General features: G+C 47.2%; 2 protein-coding genes across 5 annotated transcripts; one reads left to right on the top strand and one right to left on the bottom strand.

The window, feature by feature from the left end:
- Window positions 1-8,908: 8,908 nt before the first annotated feature.
- Window positions 8,909-15,089, bottom strand: Retreg2 (reticulophagy regulator family member 2). Of its 3 annotated transcripts, XM_032901373.1 has the most exons (10): window positions 14,741-15,089; window positions 14,383-14,489; window positions 13,178-13,208; window positions 12,686-12,821; window positions 12,412-12,496; window positions 11,923-12,066; window positions 11,674-11,768; window positions 11,218-11,353; window positions 10,315-10,604; window positions 8,909-10,203 (listed from the first exon to the last, which is right to left on the bottom strand). In XM_032901373.1, exons 1-10 carry the CDS (start codon window positions 15,004-15,006, stop codon window positions 9,979-9,981), a joined length of 1,515 nt encoding a protein of 504 aa, XP_032757264.1. In that variant the 5' UTR covers window positions 15,007-15,089; the 3' UTR covers window positions 8,909-9,978. The 3 variants fall into 3 exon arrangements, with proteins under 3 accessions (XP_032757264.1, XP_032757263.1, XP_032757265.1); XM_032901372.1 differs by having other exon boundaries at window positions 8,909-10,604; window positions 14,741-15,087; XM_032901374.1 differs by having other exon boundaries at window positions 8,909-10,604; window positions 12,686-12,733; window positions 14,741-14,894.
- An 85-nt stretch (window positions 15,090-15,174) lies between these two features.
- Window positions 15,175-22,063, top strand: Cnppd1 (cyclin Pas1/PHO80 domain containing 1). Of its 2 annotated transcripts, none has more exons than XM_032901375.1 (9): window positions 15,175-15,799; window positions 16,311-16,399; window positions 16,823-16,931; window positions 17,754-17,835; window positions 17,976-18,096; window positions 18,177-18,305; window positions 19,939-20,000; window positions 20,425-20,542; window positions 20,850-22,063. In XM_032901375.1, exons 2-9 carry the CDS (start codon window positions 16,331-16,333, stop codon window positions 21,384-21,386), a joined length of 1,227 nt encoding a protein of 408 aa, XP_032757266.1. In that variant the 5' UTR covers window positions 15,175-15,799; window positions 16,311-16,330; the 3' UTR covers window positions 21,387-22,063. The 2 variants fall into 2 exon arrangements, with proteins under 2 accessions (XP_032757266.1, XP_032757267.1); XM_032901376.1 differs by lacking the exon at window positions 15,175-15,799 and adding an exon at window positions 15,836-16,133.
- Window positions 22,064-22,996: the final 933 nt, after the last annotated feature.

The raw sequence follows: 22,996 nt of genomic DNA, 5'->3' as shown, positions 1-22,996 counted from the left end.
AGCTCTGGCTGTCCTGGAACTTGCTGTGTAGATCAGGCTGACCGTGAATTCAGAGGTTGAATTGCCTCTGCCTCCTGAGTGCTGGGACTAAAGGCATGTGCCACCACACCAGGCTGAACCCAGATGCTTTAGATTGTCTTTGGTTCTGTATCCTTTTGTTCTGCTTTTGTTTTATTTTTGAGACAGGGTCTTACTACCTAACCTGTCTGTCCTGGAACTGGCTACATAGACTAGCTGGCCTCTAACAAGTCATTCATCTGCTTCTGCCTCCCAAATGCTGGGATTGAAAGCATGTACCCCCAAATTCGGCACCTCTTCTGTATATTGTACAACATCGCCTCCCATAAATCTACTCTATAATGTCCTTAACAACTGAAAATGGAGTCGTTTGTTGAAGCAGGATCTTACTATATATCCCAAGATGATCTGAACCTTGTAATCCTCCTGCTTTGACATTCTGAGCGCTGAGATTACAGGCACGTGCCACATTGCTTTGGTTCACAATTCTAGTCCAAGGCAAGGGACCCACATCTGATAAGGACCTCCTTGCTGACAGAGCTCGAAGACTGCAAGTTAGAAATGCAGGAGAGGTTCCCCCACACAGGATTTTATAACAAAACCAATCTTGAGATAATTTATTACATCCCCACTGATCTCTTAAATGTCCCACTTGACCACTATTAATATCTCATAAGGGGATTAGATTTATATTTACTATTTTTCTTATAGTGTGATAGCTAGGCCAACACTTTTACCACCAAGCCAATACTCTTTAGTGGGGATTGACTCTCAATATAAATTTCAAAATGGATATAAATCGTAGCAAAGTATTGTGTTTTTTTTAAAGATTTATTTATTTATTTTATGTGAGTACACTGCAGCTATCTTCAGACACACCAGCAGAGAGCATCAGACCTCATTATAGATGGTTGTGAGCCACCATGTGGTTGCTGGGATTTGAACTCAGGACCTCTGGAAGAGCAGTCAGTGCTCTTAAACACTGAGCCATCTCTCCAGCCCCAAAGTATTGTTGAGGAGCAGTTAGGTCCTCAGACTCCTTCCTAATCTGGACAGTCATGTGATTGCACCCTTGTACTCTGAGAAAGGCACGAGGACCTTTTATTCTCTTGAGAAAATTAGAGGAACCATCTGCTGAATAAGTGTGGGCAGGAAAAGACACCACAGCTGTCTTTTCTCCTAGACCCAGGCCAACTTACCACACTAGATACTACTAGTTTTCTTCCATGGACCTAAACAGACTTAAAGATTAATGGATATTGCCACTGGGGGTTTCCAACAAACATTGACCCTGGGGCCTGAAGAGATAGATTGGAAGTTAAAAAGCACTTAGTGCTCTTCCAGAGGACCTAAGTTTGGTTCCCAGCACCCATATTGATCAGCTCAGAATTGCCTGCAACTCAACTTCCAGAAGATCTGTTGCCCTGTTCTGACCTACACACACACACACACACACACACACACACACACACACACACTCACTCATAAAAATTAGACTTAATTAAAACAAAGAATTAACAGACTCAGAAGGAAGGCTAAGGACAATTTTAGCTGAGTTTGAAAGAGAAACAGCAAGCAGGCAAGGTATAAACCTTGACCTCTGCCCAGAAGTGAGCGATAGAAAAAGAGTTATACCTTCTATAATGGAGGTTGGCAAGTAGCCCATGGCAGAAGGGATGGGTGGCTTCAGAGAAAGAAAATGCCAACAGCCTTTGGAAAGGATGCGTAGGCGTTGGTCAGTAACTGAAAGAAAAAAAGGATAATTACTATTTTCATAGTCTCAGCATGAGTTCAGGTGTACTAGATTTCCTGGGGGGCGGACCCCTGGCCAGGTGATTGACAGGCACAGTTGGATTAACTCGTAAGGAATCAATAGTATGTAATGTTCTAATCCTTGGAGCAGATCAGAATGTCATGTCTCCACCCAGGGCTAGAGATTCTGCATTCTTCTGACTAGCTGACCTTCCCCTTTCTGGTGTTACAGTGAAATGTAAGTGGAGCCCAAAGCCCACCGTGAGGGAAGGGTTCATCCTCGATGACCTCTATCTCATTCTCCCTCCCTACTTCTTCCCTCTATTCCTCCATTTTTGGAGACCAGGTCTCTTGCCTTCAAGCTTTTTATGTTGCTGAGAATGGCTTTGAACTTGTAATCCTCCTGTCTTTACTTCCCAAGTGCTAAGATTATGGATGGGGAACACTACACCCAGTTTATATTCCTGTTGCTTTCAAAATCATTTTCTCAAGTTTGTGTTGTAGCCATCCATCTGAATTTTTTCATTTCTGTGATCATATTTTTCATATTAAAACTTTCTTTTCTGTTTATTTTTAGTTTCTTGCTCCTGTGTTAGATTTTTAAAAACTCTGCTGTCTGAGGAGATTGTACTAATCAGAAATATAATTACCAGTATAGTTTTCGTGCTAGTCAGTCTTTTCTCACTGTGACAAAATACCCAAGAGAAACAGTTTCGAAGTGGAAAGCTTCCTTTGGCTCATGACTGTTTGACTCCATGGTCCCTTCTCCCCATTGCTGTGGGCTTGTTTTAAGGCAGTGCCCAAGTCCTCAAGGTGAGGAAGACACGACTAAATGAAGCTGCTTATCTCTTGCCAGGTGGAAGCAGAAAGGAGAGAGGAAGAGTCTGGGGTGACAGCATATACCCTCCAAAGTCACCCCTCAGTGATCCTTCAAACCAGTTCCACCCCAATAGCCACTGAGCTATGGTGTCATCAATGAGTTAACCACTCATAAAGTGAGCACCCTTAGTCCTCTGCCAACTAGAAGCTGAGGACTAGGCACAGAAGTCTCCCTCTGTCTCTGTCTCTCTCTGTCTCTGTCTCTCTCTGTCTCTGTCTCTCTCTGTCTCTCTCTCTCTCTCTCTCTCTCTCGTGTGTGTGTGTGTGTGTGTGTGTGTGTGTGTGTGTGTGTGTGTGTGTGTGTGTGTACTGGAGAGGGTAATGGAGAACTGAACATGGGCCAGGGTATATAGTATACCTGTATTAAAATGTATAATGAGCCAGATGGTAGCGGCACACGCCTTTAATCTCAGCACTGGGGAAGCAGAGGCAGGTGTATCTGTGAGCTCGAGTCTAATTTGGTCTACAGAGTGAGTTCTAGGACAGCCAGGGTTACACAGAGGAAACCCTGTCTCGAAAAACAAAAAGCCAAAAGTCACATTCTGCTTCCAGAATGCTAGGATTAAAGGCATGGGGCACCACTATCCAGCCTAACAGTTTTCTAAAGAGAAAAAGAAAAACAAAAAACCAAAACAAGAACAACAACAACAACAACAACAAAATGGATGAGTCATGAGACTTTTTAGGATTCTTGAGAACCAACTCCTGAAAGTTGTCCTCTGATCTCCATATCTGCACAACAGAAGTGTGCACCTATATTACACACACACACACACACACACACACACACACACACACACACACACACACACGGGGAGAGAGAGAGAGAGACAGACAGACACATACACAGAGACAGAGAGAGACAGAGGGACAGAGAGACAGAGACAGAGACAGAGAGAGACAGAGAGAGACAGAGAGACAGAGAGAGACAGAGACAGAGATTAAATTAAAAACAGCACTCAGTAGGCAGAGGCAGGTGGATCTCTGTGAGTTTGAGGCCAGTCAGGTATACAGAGCTAGTTCTAGGACAACCAAGTCTACGCAGAGAAGAAACTCTAGCCAAAACCAAACCAAACCAACAACAACAAAAACTCACCACCATACCACCACCACCACCACCACCAACAAAATCCCAAACTGAACTCTTCTGCCAGGGCCCATATCCCAGTGCCAGGGGATACCAGGTGCTGCAGCTGAGCAGACTAGAGATAACACACAGTGACCATTGCTAGCATCTCCACACTTACTTTCTTGTCTTTACAGAGAGAACGTATTTACCTGGCACGATGCTGGGAGTCAAGTCTTGACTATGCTAAGCAAGTGTTCTACCACACAACACTATCCCCATCCTACCAACTTAGTTTAGCTCATTTATTTCTTTATCCAAACGGTATACTATATCCCAAGCTGGCCCCAAACTTTCTATATAGTCAAGGATGACTTTACCATTTTCTTAAGTTTGATCTTATGCATATGAATACCTTGCTTGTATGTATATCTGTGACCCGGCATTGCAGCTTCTAGAATTGGAGTTATAGTGGGTCAAGTGGGTGCTGAGAATCAAACCTGGGTTCTCTGGAAGAGTAACGGTGAACTCTCTCTCTAGCCTGACTTGAAACTTTTGATTCTCCTGCTCCTGCCTGGTGAGTGCTAAGATTATAAGCCTGCAGATTCACCCTACAGCTTTGGGCATGGTAGGCAAACACTATCCACATTTCCAGCCTCGATAACTCCTTGTTAAAGCAAAATGTTCGTCATTTACTTTTTAATGTTTTATTATTTAATTACTATTTAATGTTTTATTATTATCCTCACTATGTGTGTGTGTGAGAGTGCTGGTATACACATGCTATGGCCGCATGGAGGGGAGAGGACACGTTTTGCAGTTGGTTCTCTTTCAGTCTTTGAGGTAAAGTCTCTGTCGTATCTGCTGTGATCCTTACTCCAGGCTAACCTGCCTGCAGGTTTCTGCGTGATTCCCTTGTCTTTGTCCCCCCCTCACTGTAGGGATTCTGGAATTATAGATGCACCCCACCAAATCGACCTGTTTTAATATGGTTTCCAGGAATTGAACTCATGTTATCAGGATTGGGCAGATCAATTAATTTGTACTACAACACACATTAACCTGCCAAACTACTTCCCCATCTCAATGTTTCTCATCTTATAAAGTAGCTGGAAGGCCAGAATGCTCACACTTACTTTTAATCCTAGCACTTGGGAGGCAGAAACAGGCAGACCTCTTCATGTTTGCAAACATGTCTACATGGAAAGTTCTAGGCCAGCCAAAGCTACACAGTGAGACTCGATCTCAAAAAATTCTTTTCTCGAGTGGTACATACCTATAATTCCAGCATTTGGGAGGTAGAAACAAGAAGACCAGGAATGTCAAAGCCATCCTTGACTACATAGAAGTTTGAGGCCAGCTTGGAATACATGTAACAGTGTTTCAACCCTAGCACCAAAAAGTATCTACCCTTCTTAACCTGCTACTATCACACTGGGGATGGTGGAGCCCTAGCTGACCTGGAACTCACTCTGTTGACCAGGTTGGTTCCAAATTTGTGGTGGTCCTCTTCTGTGTGTCCCCAAGTGCTGTGATCACAGGTGTGTACTGTCACAATTGGCTGGGGATTAAATTCAACATAGGAATTTTGAGGTAGGCTATGACTGAACATAATTGTGCCTAATTTCATCTATTGAAACTTAATCAATATCCTAAAACATTTAGAGCACCAGTGACTACTTATCAATCACTCACTGTTCTACAGTTCCTACTCCAGGGCTTTCTAAGTCCAACAATATATGAAGTTTTTACCTTGCCTGTATCAGCCAATATATAACCAAGGCCTAACACAGTAAAAACCTACAAGAAAATAAATAATCTAATCACTAAGGTGATCGTGTGAGACATGAGGGCTTCAGAAAGTAATTCATAAGGATGAAACTTCTATGAATGGGATTCATGATTTTATAAAATGAGTGCAAAATTGCTATTGATCCCTTTCATCCTTCTGTCACGTAAGGACGCAGCGACAGAGTTCTCTTGAAGACACAGCAGTTAATCCTATCTTGCAAGTAGATTAGCCTTCACCAGATAATGAATCTGTTGGATCCTTGATCTGAAGACTCCCCAGCTTCCAAAATGGTGAGAATTAAAATTCCATTTACAAATTATCCAGATGAAGATGTTCATTATCATCAAAACATCAGCAAAGATGGACTTGAAGCTGGGGGACATCAACATTCAGACCACAAGTGTGACCCAAATACAAAATTAGATAGCCCATCAGATTCTCATAAATGCAACACTCCCAGATAACCAGCACGCAGAATAAAACAGGGACTAGGAGCAGAGTGGTGATAATATGTATTTGAATTTGTGGGGCCCTTGGCTCAGTTCCAGCAGCAAAAAAGAGGAAAATATATAAACTGAATTTCAGAAGACATGCATGGCATACTCAAGTGAAGGTGCCTAAGTGGAAGCTCTGGGAAAGGAACTGAACTAAGACTTAGGCCGTATCAGTATATGTGAAGAACCAAATAGGGGAACACATGAATTGCCCAGGGTGAGTAAGCAGAGCACAATGATATGAGTAAGCAGAGCTCAGATTTAAGGTAGAGGAAGCTGGCTTTAGTGCAGTGGTTCTCAACCTGTGGGTTGCAACCCGCATGGCAAACCTATATCTGCAAAATATTTACAATTCGTAACAGTAGCAAAATTAGTTATGAAGTGGCAATGAAAAATATTTTATGGTTAGGAGCACAGCATGGGGAACTATATCAAAGGGTAGCAGCATTCTGCAGGTTAAGAACCACTGCTTTAGTTGGTCAAGAGAAGCAGAGACAATGTTTTCTCCATGATAATATTACTCTTTTTTTTTTTTTTTTTTTTTTTTTTTTTGGAGCTGGGGACCCAACCCAGGGCCTTGCACTTTGGTAGGCAAGCGCTCTACCACTGAGCCAAATCCCAACCCCAGATAATATTTCTCTTAACCACTGTAACTTTAAAGATCATCTGGGAGATGTCGTTCAGAGGGAGAGCTCTTGCTCTGTGCTAAAATCACTAATCTCGTCTATTTTTTGCTGTTTTGTGTTGTACATCTGTAATACTAGTCCTCCCAGAGGCTGTGGCTGGAAAACCAGGAGTTAGAGGCTAGCTTGGGGAGCTACATGAGACACTGTGTCAAGAAACAAACACGACCAACCTGCACTTCCCCCATCCTCATCAGATTCTGGTGTCTTGGCCAGAAAACTAAATTCTATCTAGCATTTTTATATATCCATGGCCAAATAATTAATTTCTGCCTTCTGAAATCTGACAAAAAAACTTTGAAGGCTGTTGACATAACCCAACTAAGACTTTTGAACTAAACAGTCTTAGTTCCTTCAAGAATTCTGCCTACAATATCCAACCTCTGGTAGTCTCTCCAGCCCTTGAAGTCTGTTAATTTGCCAATAAACACAATAGCCACCCTAGCCTCTGGTAGCATGCTAATTTGGGCATAGCACAGAAGTATTATCTTATTCCAGACTACATTTTCATTAAGGCAGAGAAGTTACACTATTGGGTATTTGGATACATTAAGTTAACTAAAATGTACTATCTCCTCCCTGAACATAAACCATGTAACAAAGTCTTCTCATTTGTTTTTTGTTTGTTGTGTTTTGTTTTTCCTTTTATATAGCTCAGGTTGGCCTCAATCTATCCTGTCCTTTAGTCTTGCCCTCCTGGGTGCTGGGAGTGTGTGTGTGTGTGTGTGTGTGTGTGTGTGTGTGTGTGTGTGTGTGTGTGTGTGTGTCTAATAATTGGTTTCACATTTCTGTTCATTTTTCTTTTACTACAGAAAAGCTTTTTTTCCCTCAGGCTTTTCATTGGTGAGCACAAACTGGTCAAGACATCTGATAGTGAAAATTATCACCAACAAAACATGCAGAAACCATCAGACAATGGTAAATGTGAGGGGTGACACAGACCGCTGACCTACTTCAATATTTTGATCTAGCTATAGGAAGTCAGGTTTTTCTTTTTTAAAAAAAAAGATTTATTTTATGCATGTGAATACACTGTCACTGTCTTCAGACACACCAGAAGAGGCCATCAGATCTCATTACAGATGGTTGTGAGCCACCATGTGGGTTGCTGGGAATTGAACTCACGATCCTTAGAAGAGCAGTCAGTGCCTTTAGCCACTGAGCCATCTCTCCAGCCCCTAGGGTTTCAGTTCTAAGTCCAAACTTTAGAGCCCAATAAGGAAATGAGTTAAGGCAACAATACTTTCTAATTAGTTATTTCCTTTTGGATCTGACTATTTATTGGTTAGACCTGTTTTTTCATTCTCTTCAGAAATGAAAATCTCTGTATTAGTTCATGTTCCTTCAACAGCACAGACCAGGCCTCACTCAACACTGATTCTCTCTCAAATATCCAACATGAGAAAATGTCTCTCACTTCTGGGATACATCAGGACACACCTGGATAGAAGTCATTCTCAAAGACAATTAACATTTGACATTGTACTTGCAGCTAAAGGTTGAGGGCATGAACTCACTAAGCAACTATTTGCTCTGTTCTAAGCTGTTCGCCAAAGTAGAAGGGCAACAGGAGTCCACTTTCTACAAAACTAAGACACTGGATTGGTTTTTTTCAGTTGCAGCCTTCTTCCTGTGTGTGCCCATTACTGGACAGGAGCTTACGATGTTTGCTAGCATCACTCACTGGGTTGAATCATGGCTCCATTCATTGAGCCTGTGTGGCCCTCAAGAAATTAAGCTGTGTTTAAAAAGTGAAGTTGATAGCAATATTTTTCATTGTGGTGGGCTTTTGCTTTGAGATAGTGTCTTCTCTCTCAGTAGACCAGGGTAGCCTGAAGCTCTCAATCACCTTGCCTCAGTTTCCCAACTGTTTGGATTACAAATGTGAGCTACTCTGGTTTAGCAGTAAGACAATTCATTTTAAAAGTTGATGGAACTACACAGAGAAAGCCTGTCTCTGAAAAAAAAAAAACCCAACCAAACAAAAAAATAATAAAGTAACTTAGAACAGTGCTAAGAACATATACTTTAAAAAATCTTGGATACTATTTTAGTCCCTTGGCCTTTAATCAGTTTATATAACCATTGCTGGTTAGTGGCCCTAGTACAGACAATTGAGTTGTTAGCATGTAGATATGTGACCTATACAAACAATATTAAAGGCACGTAGTAGGAAACGGTAATCACAGCTCCATGTTCCACTGACCGGGAAAAGACAAGGCAATTTGCTCCAGCATGTAATTTATTCACACATGCTAAATCTCACTGTGGATCAGTCACGGAAGATGACTGAGGAGTAGGTAGGGTTGTCAGGATAATCCCTGCCTCTGGCTTTTACAGGGAAAGTAACCAAGAGAGGCTGTACTGGGATGAAGGGCATAAGGGAGAGAAGGGGACAAAGTGCAGTGTGGGAGTCAGCACAGCTCACAGTGAGACAAGCAGGCAGACAGGCAGCGGTTCTAGCCAATCAACAGTTTATTTTTCCAGTTAACACCTACAGAGAGATCTTACTATCCACTTTAGACCCTGGCTGGGAGTCTCAACTGTGGTCCAGACGAGTAGGTTTTGTTCTTCCTCTCTAATACAGAAGGAAGTCCCTCACCTCAAAAGGAGAGAGAACATGCCATCCTCAGTGCTGGCAAAGTGCTATGGGACCCTGCTGTTCTGCATCATGAGGGTTGAACTGGGCAAGGTACAGTGCAGGTTCAAGGTGACAGTGACCCAAGCACAGCACTGCTGGCCTGACACCACCCAGTCTCCTCAGAAGAGAACCTGCCCTAAAACTTGGCCAGCGCCTGTGAGAAAAGAGGAGGTGGCAAAGAGTGGGGATCAGGCTGCGAAGGACAGGACACAGCAGGGTCTTAGCCAAGGGGAGGTGGGACAGTAGAGAAAATTATAAAGTGCCTCAACTAAACAACCAAGTGGGACATGAGGGTGGAGCAGCACAGGTCCCTGAGGATAGGAAGAAAAGGAAAAGGTAGACCACCAGGGCTTGGGACACAGTAGAATGAGAAGGGATGAGGCAGGGAAGCAACTGCAGGCTAGGAAGGATGTCCCTAGCCTTCATCACGTCCACTAACCCAAATGGAAAATTATTTACAGACATAAAACCAATCCTGGGCTTGGTATTATACCAGGTCCCAGGACAGCAGGCAGGCAGGCAGAGTGGGCTGGCTTCCAGGACAGCCAGCTTTCCCACACAGTGCCTCTCTCCCCGGACTGGTAGGGAGAGGAGAAAATGTGACATGCCTAGTCAGGAAGCCCTAGTGTGCCTGCAGCTCATTCTGCCATGGCTCATGGCTCAACCACTGCATGAGCCTCTTGGTCTGACTGTACCAGAGAATGGCTGTCTGGCCCCAGGGGAGGAGGAGGCAGAGCATCAGGGGGCTTTGGGGGCATCTCTGGTCCCAAGCCCAGCTCTGCATTCAGCTGCTCCAGCTCCCCCTGATCCAGCAACTCAAAGTCCTCAGTGGTGAGTGCCTCTTCCTCCTCAGGAGCAGTCAGGGCTTGAGGTGAGTCCTGGGGAAGGGATGGGAGCACAGAGGGAGAGAGGAGGGTAACTGGACCACTTTCAGGAAGGCATAGTTGGGGTGAGAGGGTGCTGGATGGAGCCATTAGGTCACCACTCACTGCCTCTGGGCTCAGGGTCTCCACTGGTCCTCCAGGAGGGCATTTCACTCCTTCCTGGGGGGACCCTGCCCCATTGAAGTGCGTATTCACAAAGTGAAGCGGGGATGAGAGCTGAAGCAAGGTTTCCTTGTCTGCAGCCCCCTCCTCTTCAGTATCCAGGGCTTGCTTCGAGAGGGCCGGAGGAGCACTTAGCAGGTCTTCAGGAGGGGCCAGCTCTGTCTCCTCCCCCTCCCCTAGTTCCCGGCTCAGAGCCTCTTCTGGCTCACTTGGTAGGCTCTGCTGGTCCAAATCTGTGCAGAGAATAAAGAGTTAAGAATAAGCCGCTTTCTCTAACTGGCCACAAAAGTCAGTAAGTTCATGATAACTTGGGAAGCTGCCCCATGGTGCATGCCTATTGTAATCCCAGCATTTGAGGGTGTGGGGAGGAGGGACCAGGAGTTCAGGTCATCTGCTGCTACAAATAGAGTTCAAAGCAAGCCTAGACTAAGATCCTTTCTCAAAAAGCAAAGCAGAGCTGAAGAGATGGCTTAGTGGTTAAGAGCACTTGCTGCTCTTGCAGAGGACCCAGGTTCAATCCCCAGTAATCATATGGGGGCTCACAATCCATAACTCCAGCTCTAGGCGATCAGATGCCCTGATCCTCTGACATTTGCAGGCACCAGGTATCCGTATGGTGTGCACACATTATACAGGCCAAATAGTCATACACATACAATAAACAGATCTAAAAACAACCAAACACACAAAGCAAGCAAAGAAGAGGGAGCTAAGGTTCTTGGGAGCTTAGGGTAGGATTAGAGAATCTTTGTTACAGGAAGCATTTCTGGAACTCAGAGATCACAGTTCGAAACAACTCAGTAACAGGGAGCAGGAAGATAAAGAGGGGCAAAAGACTGCTCATACCCTCAGAAACATCTGTCAGTTGTGGGGTGGTGGCCCGAGAGACAGAGAAACCACCGCTCTCTAAGATAGAGGCCTCCTCATCTGACAGCTCAGAGTCTGTAATAGCCAAGGCCAGGGCTGTTTTCTTCACATCCACCTGCAGGATAAACAGGATGAATCCAACATTCAGGGATAAGCACACTTTACCCTCAAGCCTTCTGGTTTCCAACTACTTAAGAACAGGTAGCTCTAAAGCAGATACGTTCTCGCCCCTCCCTCTGCCTTTTCCTTTTTCTTTTTTTTGGAGATAGAGGTCTTATGTAGTCTGGTTGATCTCAAACTCATAATGAAAACCAGGCTGGTCTTGAATTCTTGATCCTTCTGCTTCCTCCTCTCAAATAAGATTACATGTGTGCATCACAATACCCAGCTTCCCTTTGGCCTTCTATTTGACACCCCATTGTCCCTGGACCTCACCACTGGAGAGAAGCCAGCCAACTCTGCCTCGCTTTCACTCTCTGTTTCTGCCAGTGGCTCATCTCCTGCTGGGGGTGCATTCTTCCCTTGCCGCTCTAGAGAAGGGCAATAAAGCAACGATGAGCAAAGATAATGGTAGTGATAAATACGGCTAAGGAACTGGAAATGATTTAAATTCCAGGACACACTATGAGCCATAAACTATAGGCTTTCTCTGCCTCTCCTGTCCAGGTTAAGAGAATCCCTTACTTCTCTTGTCATGTTTGTGGTGCAGGGCATCGGCTTCTGCCTTCATACTGTAGTCCAGCTGCATGAGCAAGGGCTCCAGGCGAGTATACATCCTCTGGATCAATTCATGATAAACCACCAGGGGCCACAGCAGGATACTTAGCACTATGGGTTAGAAAGTCCACTCAGAGCTCAGTAGGCCACTTGCCCAGGAACCTACATCCAAATTGTCTCCTAAACAGGTAGGTCTGAACATCCTTTTCTAAATGCTTTTTTTTTTTTCCGAGTTGGATCAACCCAGGGCCTTGCGCCCTAGGCAAGCGCCTACCACTGAGCTAAATCCCCAACCCCTGAACATCCTTTTCTAAGGCAGTGACAACCTCTTCCCTCACCTAGTACTCTCCTCCCCAGATGGCTATCTAACAAAGAAAATGCAGTCTTCCCTTTGGGTCAACCCAGGGAAAGAAGAACAGGAAGGGCTGTGGAAACAGCAGGGATGAGTCTACTCACAGACAATGTAGGAAATCATAATTCCTGGAACATAGTGTCCCAACACAGCTAGCACAGCACAGCCAGAACAGACTCGAGCACAGAACTGCAGAGAAGAGCACAGGGTCTATGAAGAACACTAGGCTTAAACCATGTGCACAATCATCAGGGGAAGAAACTATTATTTATCTGGTAGAAAAAATGGGAACTGACTGAAGAAATTTACAATCGACACTGTGCATGTCACTCCTCTCCCAGCCCCTGGCTCCTGCAACCATTGTGGGATGAGGTTTACCTGAGCTGGATTCTGCCTCTTGTACTGCAACAGCTCTTGCAGGTGAATCTGGAAGGTGAGCCAGCTCTCAGCCAGGTATCTGCACAACTCGGGCACACTCAGCAGGTGCGGCTGGGCGCCTGACCCCGCACCCTCACTGGGGAGACATGATATGACCCCTGGAAGCCTCAGAAACCAGCTAAGACACTCAAATCACTTTGAGACTGCTGATGAGATCTTCAATCTGGAAATCTGGAAAACCCCACCTCCCCCAAAGGAAGTCATCCTAGTCCTGGGAAGTAAATCCCCAGGGTACGCAACCCTCTACCTCCACAGGAGAAGAAACAGCATCTGCATAGAAAGAAGTCTAGAGCCAAGCATGCTTTTGCTTGCTATAAGTCCCTTCGCTACACGGGGCCTAGGCCTGCAAAAGCCACATTCCTGCTCCTCTAAGCTGAGCACAGCAAGCAGACCACATTTGGGCATCTTCTTTAAAAGGTGGCCTATACTCACCTGTCGGAGTGCGGTTCTTCAGGGGGTGGTGCTATGGAGAAAAGGGGGTGGGAGTAAATTAAGCATTCAAGAGGCATTTAGAGACAGATTCAAAGTCAGAAAGAGCTGCCTCTCTTTAGCATTCTTTGGTCTCAAATTTTTAGTAATCCTCCTGTCTCTTGCTCACAGGCATGAACCACACTACACGAGGTCCAGAGTATTTCCTTCATACACCAACAGGCAGCTGTATGACATGTTGTTTCTGTACCTGTCTTTCCCTTTTGTAGTTATGGGAATTGAGCCCGGGGCAAATACTAGGCAATGCTGTACCACTTAGCAGCATCCCCAGGGTACGCCTTGAACTTGCACCCTCTCCTATGTCAGACTCTTAAGAAGCTGGGATGGCAGGCCTGTGCCACCAGGTCCACCTTTGTCTCCTTTAAACTCTGCCTTTATCAAACACAGGACCCCACACTTTATACATTTGCGTCCCAAGTAATTCATACACGGCCAGATATATAGTTGTTCCAAGATCCACATTAAGTGTATAGGAAAGCAACTCCTATCATGTTCTCTCATTTAACCATCTCTCTCTGTAATTTCTCTGTTTCTACAATTCTTCCTTCCTTCCTTCTCTTTGACAAGGTTTCTCTGTATAGTTCTGGCTGGTTCCCACTCTGTAGACCCAGATGGCCTAGAGATCTGCCTGCCTCTGCCTCCCAAATTCTGGGATTAAAGGCAGGTGGGTGGCACCAAGCCCATCACGCCCAACACTTTTGCAACTTTTTACAAGGCCATACATGCTGCTCACAAAGGGAAGGGTAGTGAATAGGACCCAGGTGCTTCAGCTACAAGCTCCACACTCTTTTATTTATTGAAACAATGTCTCACAATGTAGCTCTGGCAGGCCTGGAATTCCGAGCATAGACCAAGTTAGCCTAGAACTCCCAGAGATTCCCTCCGCCTCCGTCTCCTGAGTGCTGGGATTAAAGGTATGCATCACCACACCTAGCTTTAAATACGCTATAGTTTTGACTACTAAACTCACAAGAACATTATTTTTGGGAAAGAAACAATTCTCATTTCAGGCAATTTTCTTTAAAACAAACACAGAAGGGCATGGAGGATGCCTTAGGTGATAAATGGCCTTGCTGTGCCTTCCCTCAAGTAGCAGGGAGATGCACAGGGCAGGTGCACAATAGTGCATGTGGAATGAAGAAACTCACCTGAAACGTCAGGGAGAAAGCGAGGATGCCAGAGATCCAGGAGAAAATAGGTCAAAAGTGATATGCTGAGCAGGAAGAAGGGCCGAAGGGACGACGAAGACAACAACCTTAGGGAGACAGTCATCTCAGCAGACAGTGGGTGAGAGCTCCCAAATCCATCGAAAATCACAGAAAGACCCACTGATGGGGAGATGGCCCTCTAAGCCTTGCCTGTCACTAAAAGACTAAGAAATGGGGCAACCTGGTGCAGGATCACCACCCCAGACGCTGACAGCCCTCGAAAGGAGGTGAGCACCCGGTCCTCCCGCCCCCGCTCTCCCGCGCAACCCGGCCCCGCCCCCTCCTCCGCGGCCGTTACCAGAAGAGGCCGTTGAGTGTGGCCGCCGTGACCAGGCTGTGCAGCGGCTTCTCCCATACCAGCAGTCGCTGTGCAGCCGCCAGCACCGCCTCCCAGCCACGGAGCCGCAGCCACAGGGACGTAGCCAGGCGTCCCACTGCCTCGGCTGCGGCCGCCTCCTCCTCCGCGTCGCCGGTGGCCTCACCCATGCTGAGGCCCAGCCCCAAGCCCAGGCCCAGCCCCGAGGTGCCACCCGCGCCGGTGTTACCGCCACCGCTGCTTGCCATCACCGCGCCGCAGCCGCTGCCCGAGCCCGCGAGGAGCCAGGGCTGCGCGGCCGCCGCCGAGGGCGCGTCAGACGGAAGGGGGCGCACGCCCGGGCGAGCAAAAAAACCTGCGGTCAAGTGTCACGTGACCGAGCGCGCTGTCATGTGATGTGCCCTAACAGCCCGGATGGGAGGCCCACGCATGCGCGGTGGCAGCTGCCGTGATCCTGCACCCACGAAGTTGTGCTTCCAGGGTGCTGGAGTGGTGACCCGGGGCGGGCGTCGAGGCTTCTCAGCCTGAGGTCTTTTCCCGGTGTTTACAGGGCCACTAGAGATCTCCCGTGAGGCTCCGACCGAAGGAAGTGGGCTTCCAGGTCCCCAGGATCTTGGCTAGGATCTGCTTGAGACCGGGAAGGGCGGTGCCATCCCCATTACTCAACCCTTTTCGCCTCCATTCCCCTCCCCTCCGCGGATAAACAAACACCAGCGCGTGACATTAATGACTTCAAAGCAGCTTCACCAACTTCGAAAAGTTGCTTCTTCCTTCTTCGAGCGTCGGCCCTCTTTCTTCCCCAAATCTTTCAGCGGCAAATTGGGTGGAAGGCGTGTTTGAAAATAAAACATTCCAGGAGCTGTTTACTTTGGGGAGACTTGTTTAACATCGTACATTGAGGCTTCATATCTTTTGAGATCATTTAATTGCTGGAGTAACCCTACAAAATACAGTATGTATTCGAGTTTTACAATTTCAAACTTCTAAGGGGCGTAAAGGTTCAACAGATTCCCTTCCACCTTGTTCACAGTTCTCCCACGGGTAAGTTTCTTGTTTATCTTTCCTGTGCATTGCTGATTGAGTGCGCCTTCCCTAAAACCTGGAAAACAATCTCGTGTTGCCTCTGTGTTAAGCTAGTTAATATCTGTACCACGACCCCAAAGTCTGGTCGGCGCGTTCACCCTCGGTGTGTCGCGGTCCCCTGGGAATGGTATCCCAATTCATCCCCTGTGCTCGGCAGGAGGTTGGGCAGGGCAGGAGGCGCTTCCTGCTGGGCGTGCGGATTCGTCCGCGACACTCCCGCAGCTTATAAACGCCGGGCGGACACGGCAGGGGCTGAGAACACTTCTGAGCCTCATACCTCCCAGTTTGCCTGGTGAGCGCCGCGCGTGTCATCGGGCGCTGGGGAGGCCCAGTCGCACGCGGAACAGGAAGAGGCGTCCCACGGCTGCCTGCGAGAAGGGCGGCGGCCCTTTCGGGAGAGGTGGGCCTACGGGTGAGGACGGCTCTACAGGTCACTTACGATTCCTTCCCTTCCCTTCCACCTTCTCAGGGTGGCAGCTGACAGGGGCGATGGACCTGGCTGGGCTCCTACTGGACGAAGAAGGCACCTTCTCCCTCTCTGGTTTCCAGGACTTCACGGTGAGAGCGCAGTCCTCCTGTTCTCTGCCTTTGGGAGTCGGAACTCCTGGGCGTTCTCCTCCAGACCCGAGTGGAATGGGAACTCTTACTTGCTATGCTCTGTTTTGGGCGACTGTTGAGAGCATGCCCACTTGGAAACCCATGCCGCCTGGGCCTGAAGGCAAAGCCTCAGGTTATAAGAGGGGAACGGCTAGTGATTAGACTGGGGTCCATCTGATTTCTAATTGTCTAGTCTTTTACTGGGAGCCCTCAGTGATGGCAGGGGCAGGGTGAAATTGTCTTTCCCTGTGGACAAAACTAGGCTGCCATTAGCAAATGATCCTGGGAACTCGGGGCTGGGTAGAGTATAGGCCCAGTGGCATACCCTGGATTTCCACCAAACCCTTCCCTGTTCACCCTCCACTACTCCTGGCCCTGTTTCAGTTTCTTCCAGGACACCAAAAGCTGAGCGCTCGAATCCGAAGGAGACTCTATTATGGCTGGGACTTGGAGACAGACTGCAGCCTGGAGGAGCTCTCCAGTCCTGTGGCAGGTTAGGCTGTGTGTGTGTCTGTGTGTGTGTGTGTGTGTGTGTGTGTGTGTGTGTGTGTGTGTGTGTGTGTGTGTGTGTGACTGAGCAAGTGGAAACTTGGAGGACTGGGTTGTCATAGTCACCCAAATGCCTGGAGGTTTGCCCTTCTGAGCTGCACTGTGTCTCATTATTACTAGCTTGGTTGGTACTTGGTTTGACAATGCAGGCCATGTTTCAAATTCTTTTAGCCCACATGAGTAAAAACAGCTCATAAATTGCAGTCACTTATTTTTAGGGCTTTGTGTGTACTCGGCGAGCATTCTACCACAGAGCTCTATCCCAAGTTCTACTTCCCCATTTGATTTATAGGTCAGAAATTTAAGTTTCCTAAGAATACATGTTACCCATTTCTCACATAAACGAGGCACACTTCTCAAACATTAGGGGAAGATAAACATGAGTAACTTAGTAGAAAAGCAAGACTTTCTGCTGAAAAAAGCTGAGAGTCACCCTTGGAATGGGCTTTTATCCACTTAGAATTTGGGGGTGGGGTATGGTGGGAAAATCAAGGGCTGAAGGGTTGAGAGAGTATCTTACTGCATAGATCTGAGTAGCCTGGAACTCACTGTATAGATCTGGGTGGCCTCTACCTTGTGGTAATCCCTCTGCCTTCATGGCTTGAGTTTTGAGATTGCAGGCCTGTTTCATCAGTTCCCTCTCCCATCTTAGGAGAATTTGGTTTCTAGTTTTAGTGACAGTCGTGTCCCCTAGGCCTTCCCTGACAGTAGTGGGGACTGCTGTGTATGCTGGAGCTGTTTATTCTGCCCCCCTATCTCCTTGCAGACATTACTGTGGAACTTCTTCAGAAGGCAGCACCCAGTCCTATTCGCCGACTCCAGAAAAAATATGTAGCCCACGTGTCCCGGTGAGCCTGGGTTCGAGGGGATATAATGAGATTGGGCGTGGGATGTTATTGTCTCTAAAGAGAAAGGGTAATGAGCATCTTGAGAGTTGGAGGAGCTGAAGGGCCCTTGGGTTTAATTACTGATCCTTTCTACCTCCCAGGGAGGCGTGCATCTCCCCTTGTGCTATGATGTTAGCTCTGGTGTACATTGAGCGACTCCGGCACCGAAACCCAGATTACCTGCAGCACGTGTCATCTTCTGATTTGTTTCTGATCTCCATGGTAAGATACTCCTTTTATCTTCCTGGTGAGCCAAGCACCAGGTATGAACTCCACTGATGCCATTCCCGGCTTCTCTGTAGATGGTGGCCAGTAAATACCTTTATGATGAAGGGGAGGAAGAGGAGGTCTTCAATGATGAATGGGGAGCTGCTGGGGGAGTTGCTGTGCCTACTCTCAATGCCTTGGAAAGGAGCTTTCTGAGTGCCATGGTGAGTGATTCTTCTCTCATCTGTCTTTGGTTGGTTTTGTTTGTTTTGCTTTGTTTTTGAGACAGGGTTTCTCTGTGTAGCCCTGACTGCCCTAAAACTCTCTCTGTGGACTAGGCTGACCTTGAATTCAGAGATCCTCCCGAGTGCTGGGATTAGAGGTGTGTACTACCGCCACTTAGCTTCTCATCTGCCTTTATGTTCCTTCATTCTTTGTTCTCTCTCAGCTTTCTGTTCTCTCTCTCTCTCTCTCTCTCTCTCTCTCTCTCTCTCTCTGTGTGTGTGTGTGTGTGTATGAGTGAGTGTGTGTAGACAAGATAAACTTGGGTGTTTTCCTGAGGACTTGTCTGCCTTGCTTTTTGAAGTAGGGTCTCTTTATTTAGCCTGATACTCAGAGTAGGTTAGGCTGGCTGGCAGACCAGTGAGTCTAGGGGATCTGCTTGTCTTTGTCTCCTTAGTGTTGAGACTGTAAGTGCATGCTACCATGCCCACTTCTTTTACATGGGTTCTAGGGATCTCGGTTTCTCATGCTTCCATACAAGGTATTTACTAACGGAGATAGCGACTGAGCTCCATCCATCCTCCCCACCCCCTGGCTGCATGTCTTTAACCCCAGGCAGACCTCTGTGTGTTTGAAGCCAGCCTGGTCCATTTCAGGACAGTTAGGGCTACATCGTCAGACCCTGTCTCTCTCTCTCTCTCTCTCTCTCTCTCTCTTCTTTCTCTCTCTCTTTTTTTTTTTTCAAAGATGTGTTTCTGTATATGAGTACACTGAAACTGTCTCTTCAGACACACCAGAAGAGGGCATCAGATCTCATTACAGATGGTTGTGAGCCACCATGTGGTCACTGGGAATTGAACTCAGGACCTCTGGAAGAGCAGTCGGTGCTCTTAACCACTGAGCTATCTCTCCAGTCCCCAGACCCTGTCTCTTAATACATTTTAAATCAGGCTGACCTAGAACTCATTGTGTAGACAAGGCTGGTCTTGACCTCGTGATGAGCCTTCTGTTCCTTCTCCTGCTTTTGTCTCCCTGCCGATTATAGATGAACATGCTGCACCTGGCTTTGCATGTCTGTCCTTGTGTTTTTGGTAGACTCTCCCTTTCCTGTCCTTTCAGGACTAGTCTAGAGGTTCCTGAAGCAATGAGTCTCAAAGTAGAGGGTTTTTTCCTCCTCCTCCAAGGACACACTTTGAGGCAGAACCTGTAGTATTAGCCTCTGAATATTTGCCCTCGAACCTTTTCTGCCTTAGGTTTTGAGCTCCATATGGACACTGGCCTTCTTAGGTTTATTTTCTCCACTTGCACTTTATAGAGGGAATAACTTGTGGTCAGGTTGGTGTGATAGCACAATACAATATGCGAAAGCTCTTTGGAGAGTAGCTAGCACATCTTATTGGCTGGTGGTGTAGCTGTCTGATCATGTCAGGTGGCTTGTGGCTAACGTTACTGTAGCTCTTTTCTGTTCTTATTTATTTAGGTTTGTTGAAGTCGCCTTATCCTATAGTTCTGGCTGGCCTAGAACTCACTTTGTAGCCCAAGCTGGCCTGTAACTTGCGGTACAATTGCTTCAACCTTCCAAGTACTGGTATCATAAAAATGAATTACCATGCCCGTCTTTTTTCTTGCACACAGGACTGGCGTCTCTACACTGATCCTCGGGAGATCTTTGAGGTACTGAGTTGGCTGGAGAGCTGGTGAGTTCTGGGAATTAGTAAGAGGGGTTTGAGACATTCAGAGGCCTAGGCAAAAGCCATAGGGGCTAGAGATAAGATCTGTGTACCATAGGGGCTAGAGATAAGATCTGTGTACCATAGGGGCTAGAGATAAGATCTGTGTACCATAGGGGCTAGAGATAAGATCTGTGTACCATAGGGGCTAGAGATGAGAAGAGAAGAGAAGGAATTGCTCAAAGTGGTCATTGCCTAACTCCTCTGCCCTCCTTTGGTGGTGTGAGCAACTTATTTAATTTAGGTCTTGGTCTCACCTTCTGGGTCAGTGAGAAGCCTAAAGATCCATGCATTTAGCCAGCTCCTTAGTGTTTCTGATGGGTCCCGCAAGGTTAAAAGTTCCCCTGGGCTAACTGCAGAGAGTCCCCAACCCATCATCTCTTCCTATTAGTGTGGCTGAGCAGCAAGGACGGCGGCGGGGCTGGTACACCTACACAGACCTGTGTGTGCTGCTGGAGCAGCCAACATGGCAGCTGTCTCTGGGCTCCCTCTGCCAGCGGCTGGTAAAGGTGAGAAGGGGTTATGAAGAAGAGGGGCTTGAGTAGGTTTGGATAAGCACATGTGAGTGCCTCTCTCTCTCTCTCTCTCTCTCTCTCTCTTTCTCTCTCTCTCTCTCTCTCTGTGTGTGTGTGTGTGTGTGTGTGTGTGTGTTGAAAAACAAATTCTGAAAGGCTCAGAAGAAGTTGAGAATAGATGGGAGGGCGGAGGCAAAGGGAGCTACATAGAACTTCAACTTGAGAGACTAGGAGTAGGGAATAGCTACAGACAGTCAACAGCCTGATGTTTTGTTTTTTGTTTTTATCTTCTCTCCTGCAGCTGTCCTGCCTGTTAGCCGTGGCATATGTGAGCAGCGTGGCCCTGGCTGTGGCATCCGTGGCTGTGATACACCAGTCCTTGGGGCTGTCCTCCAGCCCCTCACCAAGTCCTCCTGAACTCACACTGGTCCCCAAGAACCTCTTGCAGCCCTGCATACCTGCCCCTGTGCCACAGTGCCTGACTAATGTCTCCAGCTGCCCAGAAGACAGTGTAGAGTTGCCGTCGCTCTGGGGCAGTCTTCTGGACCCATTGACACCCCCTCTGATGCCTCCTCCAGACCTTCCTGCCCCACCTACTCCTTTCCACAAATGCCCCTTTTGCCAGAAGTTCCAGAGAAACCCCCCAAATTGCCATGCCTGTCACCAGCCTAACCGTACGGTGTCTATTGGTCCTTTCCACCCCTTTTACCATACCCATGGCCTGGCCCCACCCTGGCTCTGGGGTCCAGTGGCCCCTCCATTCCTCCAGCCCCAGCAGTGTTCTCTTTTTAGTGTCATGAAGCTGGCTCGCCTCAAGTCTGTTATTTTCCCAGGCTAGGTAGGGCTCGGAGGAATGCATTAAGAGGGTTTGGGAGTCCTTGAGAACCTGGAAGAGGAAAACTTGATTTAGATTTTTGCTACCTCTCTGGGCCCTTGGCTAGTCCCCTGTCCTGCTGGGTAGGAGCATAAGGGGTTATGGGGGCAGCACAAGGTCACTCACTCTCCTAGACCTCAGAGGCTGGCTAGTAGGCTAGGACACCAGTGGTGCCTGGGACAGTGTCAGCTCAGTGACCAGAGGCATGCCACAAATAACAGAGAATCACCTATCTCTTTGCCTTCACAAGCCCAGGGAGGTAGATTTCTGCTTTGAAGTTTCCAGAGATAGGAAGGTAAATGGGAGGTGTGGGAAGTGAGTGAGGAGAGTGGGAAAGCATCGATGTGAATCTCTGATGTGTGAGTCAGGAAAACCAAGACGAGAGATGCTGAGGGACAGAAGGCTCCCCCAGGCGGGAAACTTGCCACACCTGTCCCTTGGACACATTTGTCATATCCAAGAATTGCTGGGTCCTTTAACCTTGTTCCTTTGTCTTCCAACCATAGCATCCTGCTCCAAGGCTTCCCACTCTGCCTTTTTGGGTGTTCTCTTCACAGGCCTCTCTGGGTGCCACTGCTTTGTATCTGGGTTTTCATGCTTTTATAGAACTGAGGTTTCAATAAACAGTTTCTGTTGCATGGCCTGGCCTTTTCCTTCTGCAGCATTCTTTGATGATCTTCCAGCCCTCATCTGTCTCCAAGTCAGATGCCCAATCCTGTAATCAGCATGTAGGCATTTTCTCTGAGCTGTTTTAGAACTTCCTAATAGTTATTGGTTCCCGTTTCAAGCTTTCCTGCATCCCTGCTGCTACTTCTTCGGGTGTGTGTGTGTGTGTGTGCTGAAGTTGCTGGGTGTGGCCTGCCATGGGGTACAAGTGGTGACAGTTCCAGGCCTGGGAAAGCCTTATCTGTTGTTGCATATCCTGGGTGGGTACCAGCCTTGTGGATCCTAATGGTTCAAAGCACACATCCAGTTGAGGTCCCAGAATATAAGCTCGCTCTGCTGATCTCCTCACAAGGTGACTTATGGAAGTAGCTGGTTTTGAAGAACAAGAGCTGGGTCATCACTGGAAGAATGGATCTTTGGTGTATTTGGACCTCTAGCCTATTGCTAAAGATCACTCAGGGAGTGTGAGGACTGGGAATAAAGGTCTGTGGGCTGGTGGGAGCTGCTGCCTTCAAGGGGTCATCGTATAATATTTTGTTATGCAAAGGATGGCCTTGCTGGGCACCAGTGAAAGGAGAAGCCCTTGGTCCTGCCAAAGTTGGACCCCCAGTGTCAGGGATTGTGGGGAGGGGTAAGGGGGTGGATGGGAAGGGGAACACCCTTATAGAAGGGGAGGGGGGAGGGGTTAGGGGGCTTACGGACAGGAAACTGGGAAAGGGAATAACATTTCAAATTAATACTCAACTTAAAAAAAAAGAAAAAAATAATCTTTTGCTATCTTTGAGGATTCTACTGGCATTTTTTTCAGCCTGAGTAGGCTAGATATCCTAAAGGGCTTAAAACCTCCTTTATGATGAGCAATTCCCAAGTCATTATCATCACAAATATGAAAATCCTGTTTTATCTGA

Source organism: Rattus rattus, chromosome 4 (assembly GCF_011064425.1).
Source record: "Rattus rattus isolate New Zealand chromosome 4, Rrattus_CSIRO_v1, whole genome shotgun sequence".
NCBI classification, from domain to species: Eukaryota; Metazoa; Chordata; class Mammalia; order Rodentia; family Muridae; genus Rattus; species Rattus rattus.
Note: the sequence above shows the minus strand (reverse complement) of the source record. Positions and strands in the feature narration are given on the sequence as shown.

Bases quoted from the DNA above. Each gene is read 5' to 3' on its own strand.
- Retreg2 (XM_032901372.1), bottom strand. From the start codon at position 15,006: ATGGCAAGCAGCGGTGGCGGTAACACCGGCGCGGGTGGCACCTCGGGG. The intron at 12,822-13,177 runs GTGAGTATAGGC...ATGTCTCCCCAG, and splicing joins GAAGAACCGCACTCCGACAG to TGAGGGTGCGGGGTCAGGCG. The intron at 12,067-12,411 runs GTGAGTAGACTC...TCTAACCCATAG, and splicing joins TATGATTTCCTACATTGTCT to TGCTAAGTATCCTGCTGTGG.
- Cnppd1 (XM_032901375.1), top strand. From the start codon at position 16,331: ATGGACCTGGCTGGGCTCCTACTGGACGAAGAAGGCACCTTCTCCCTC. The intron at 16,932-17,753 runs GTTAGGCTGTGT...ATCTCCTTGCAG, and splicing joins GCTCTCCAGTCCTGTGGCAG to ACATTACTGTGGAACTTCTT. The intron at 17,836-17,975 runs GTGAGCCTGGGT...TCTACCTCCCAG, and splicing joins TATGTAGCCCACGTGTCCCG to GGAGGCGTGCATCTCCCCTT.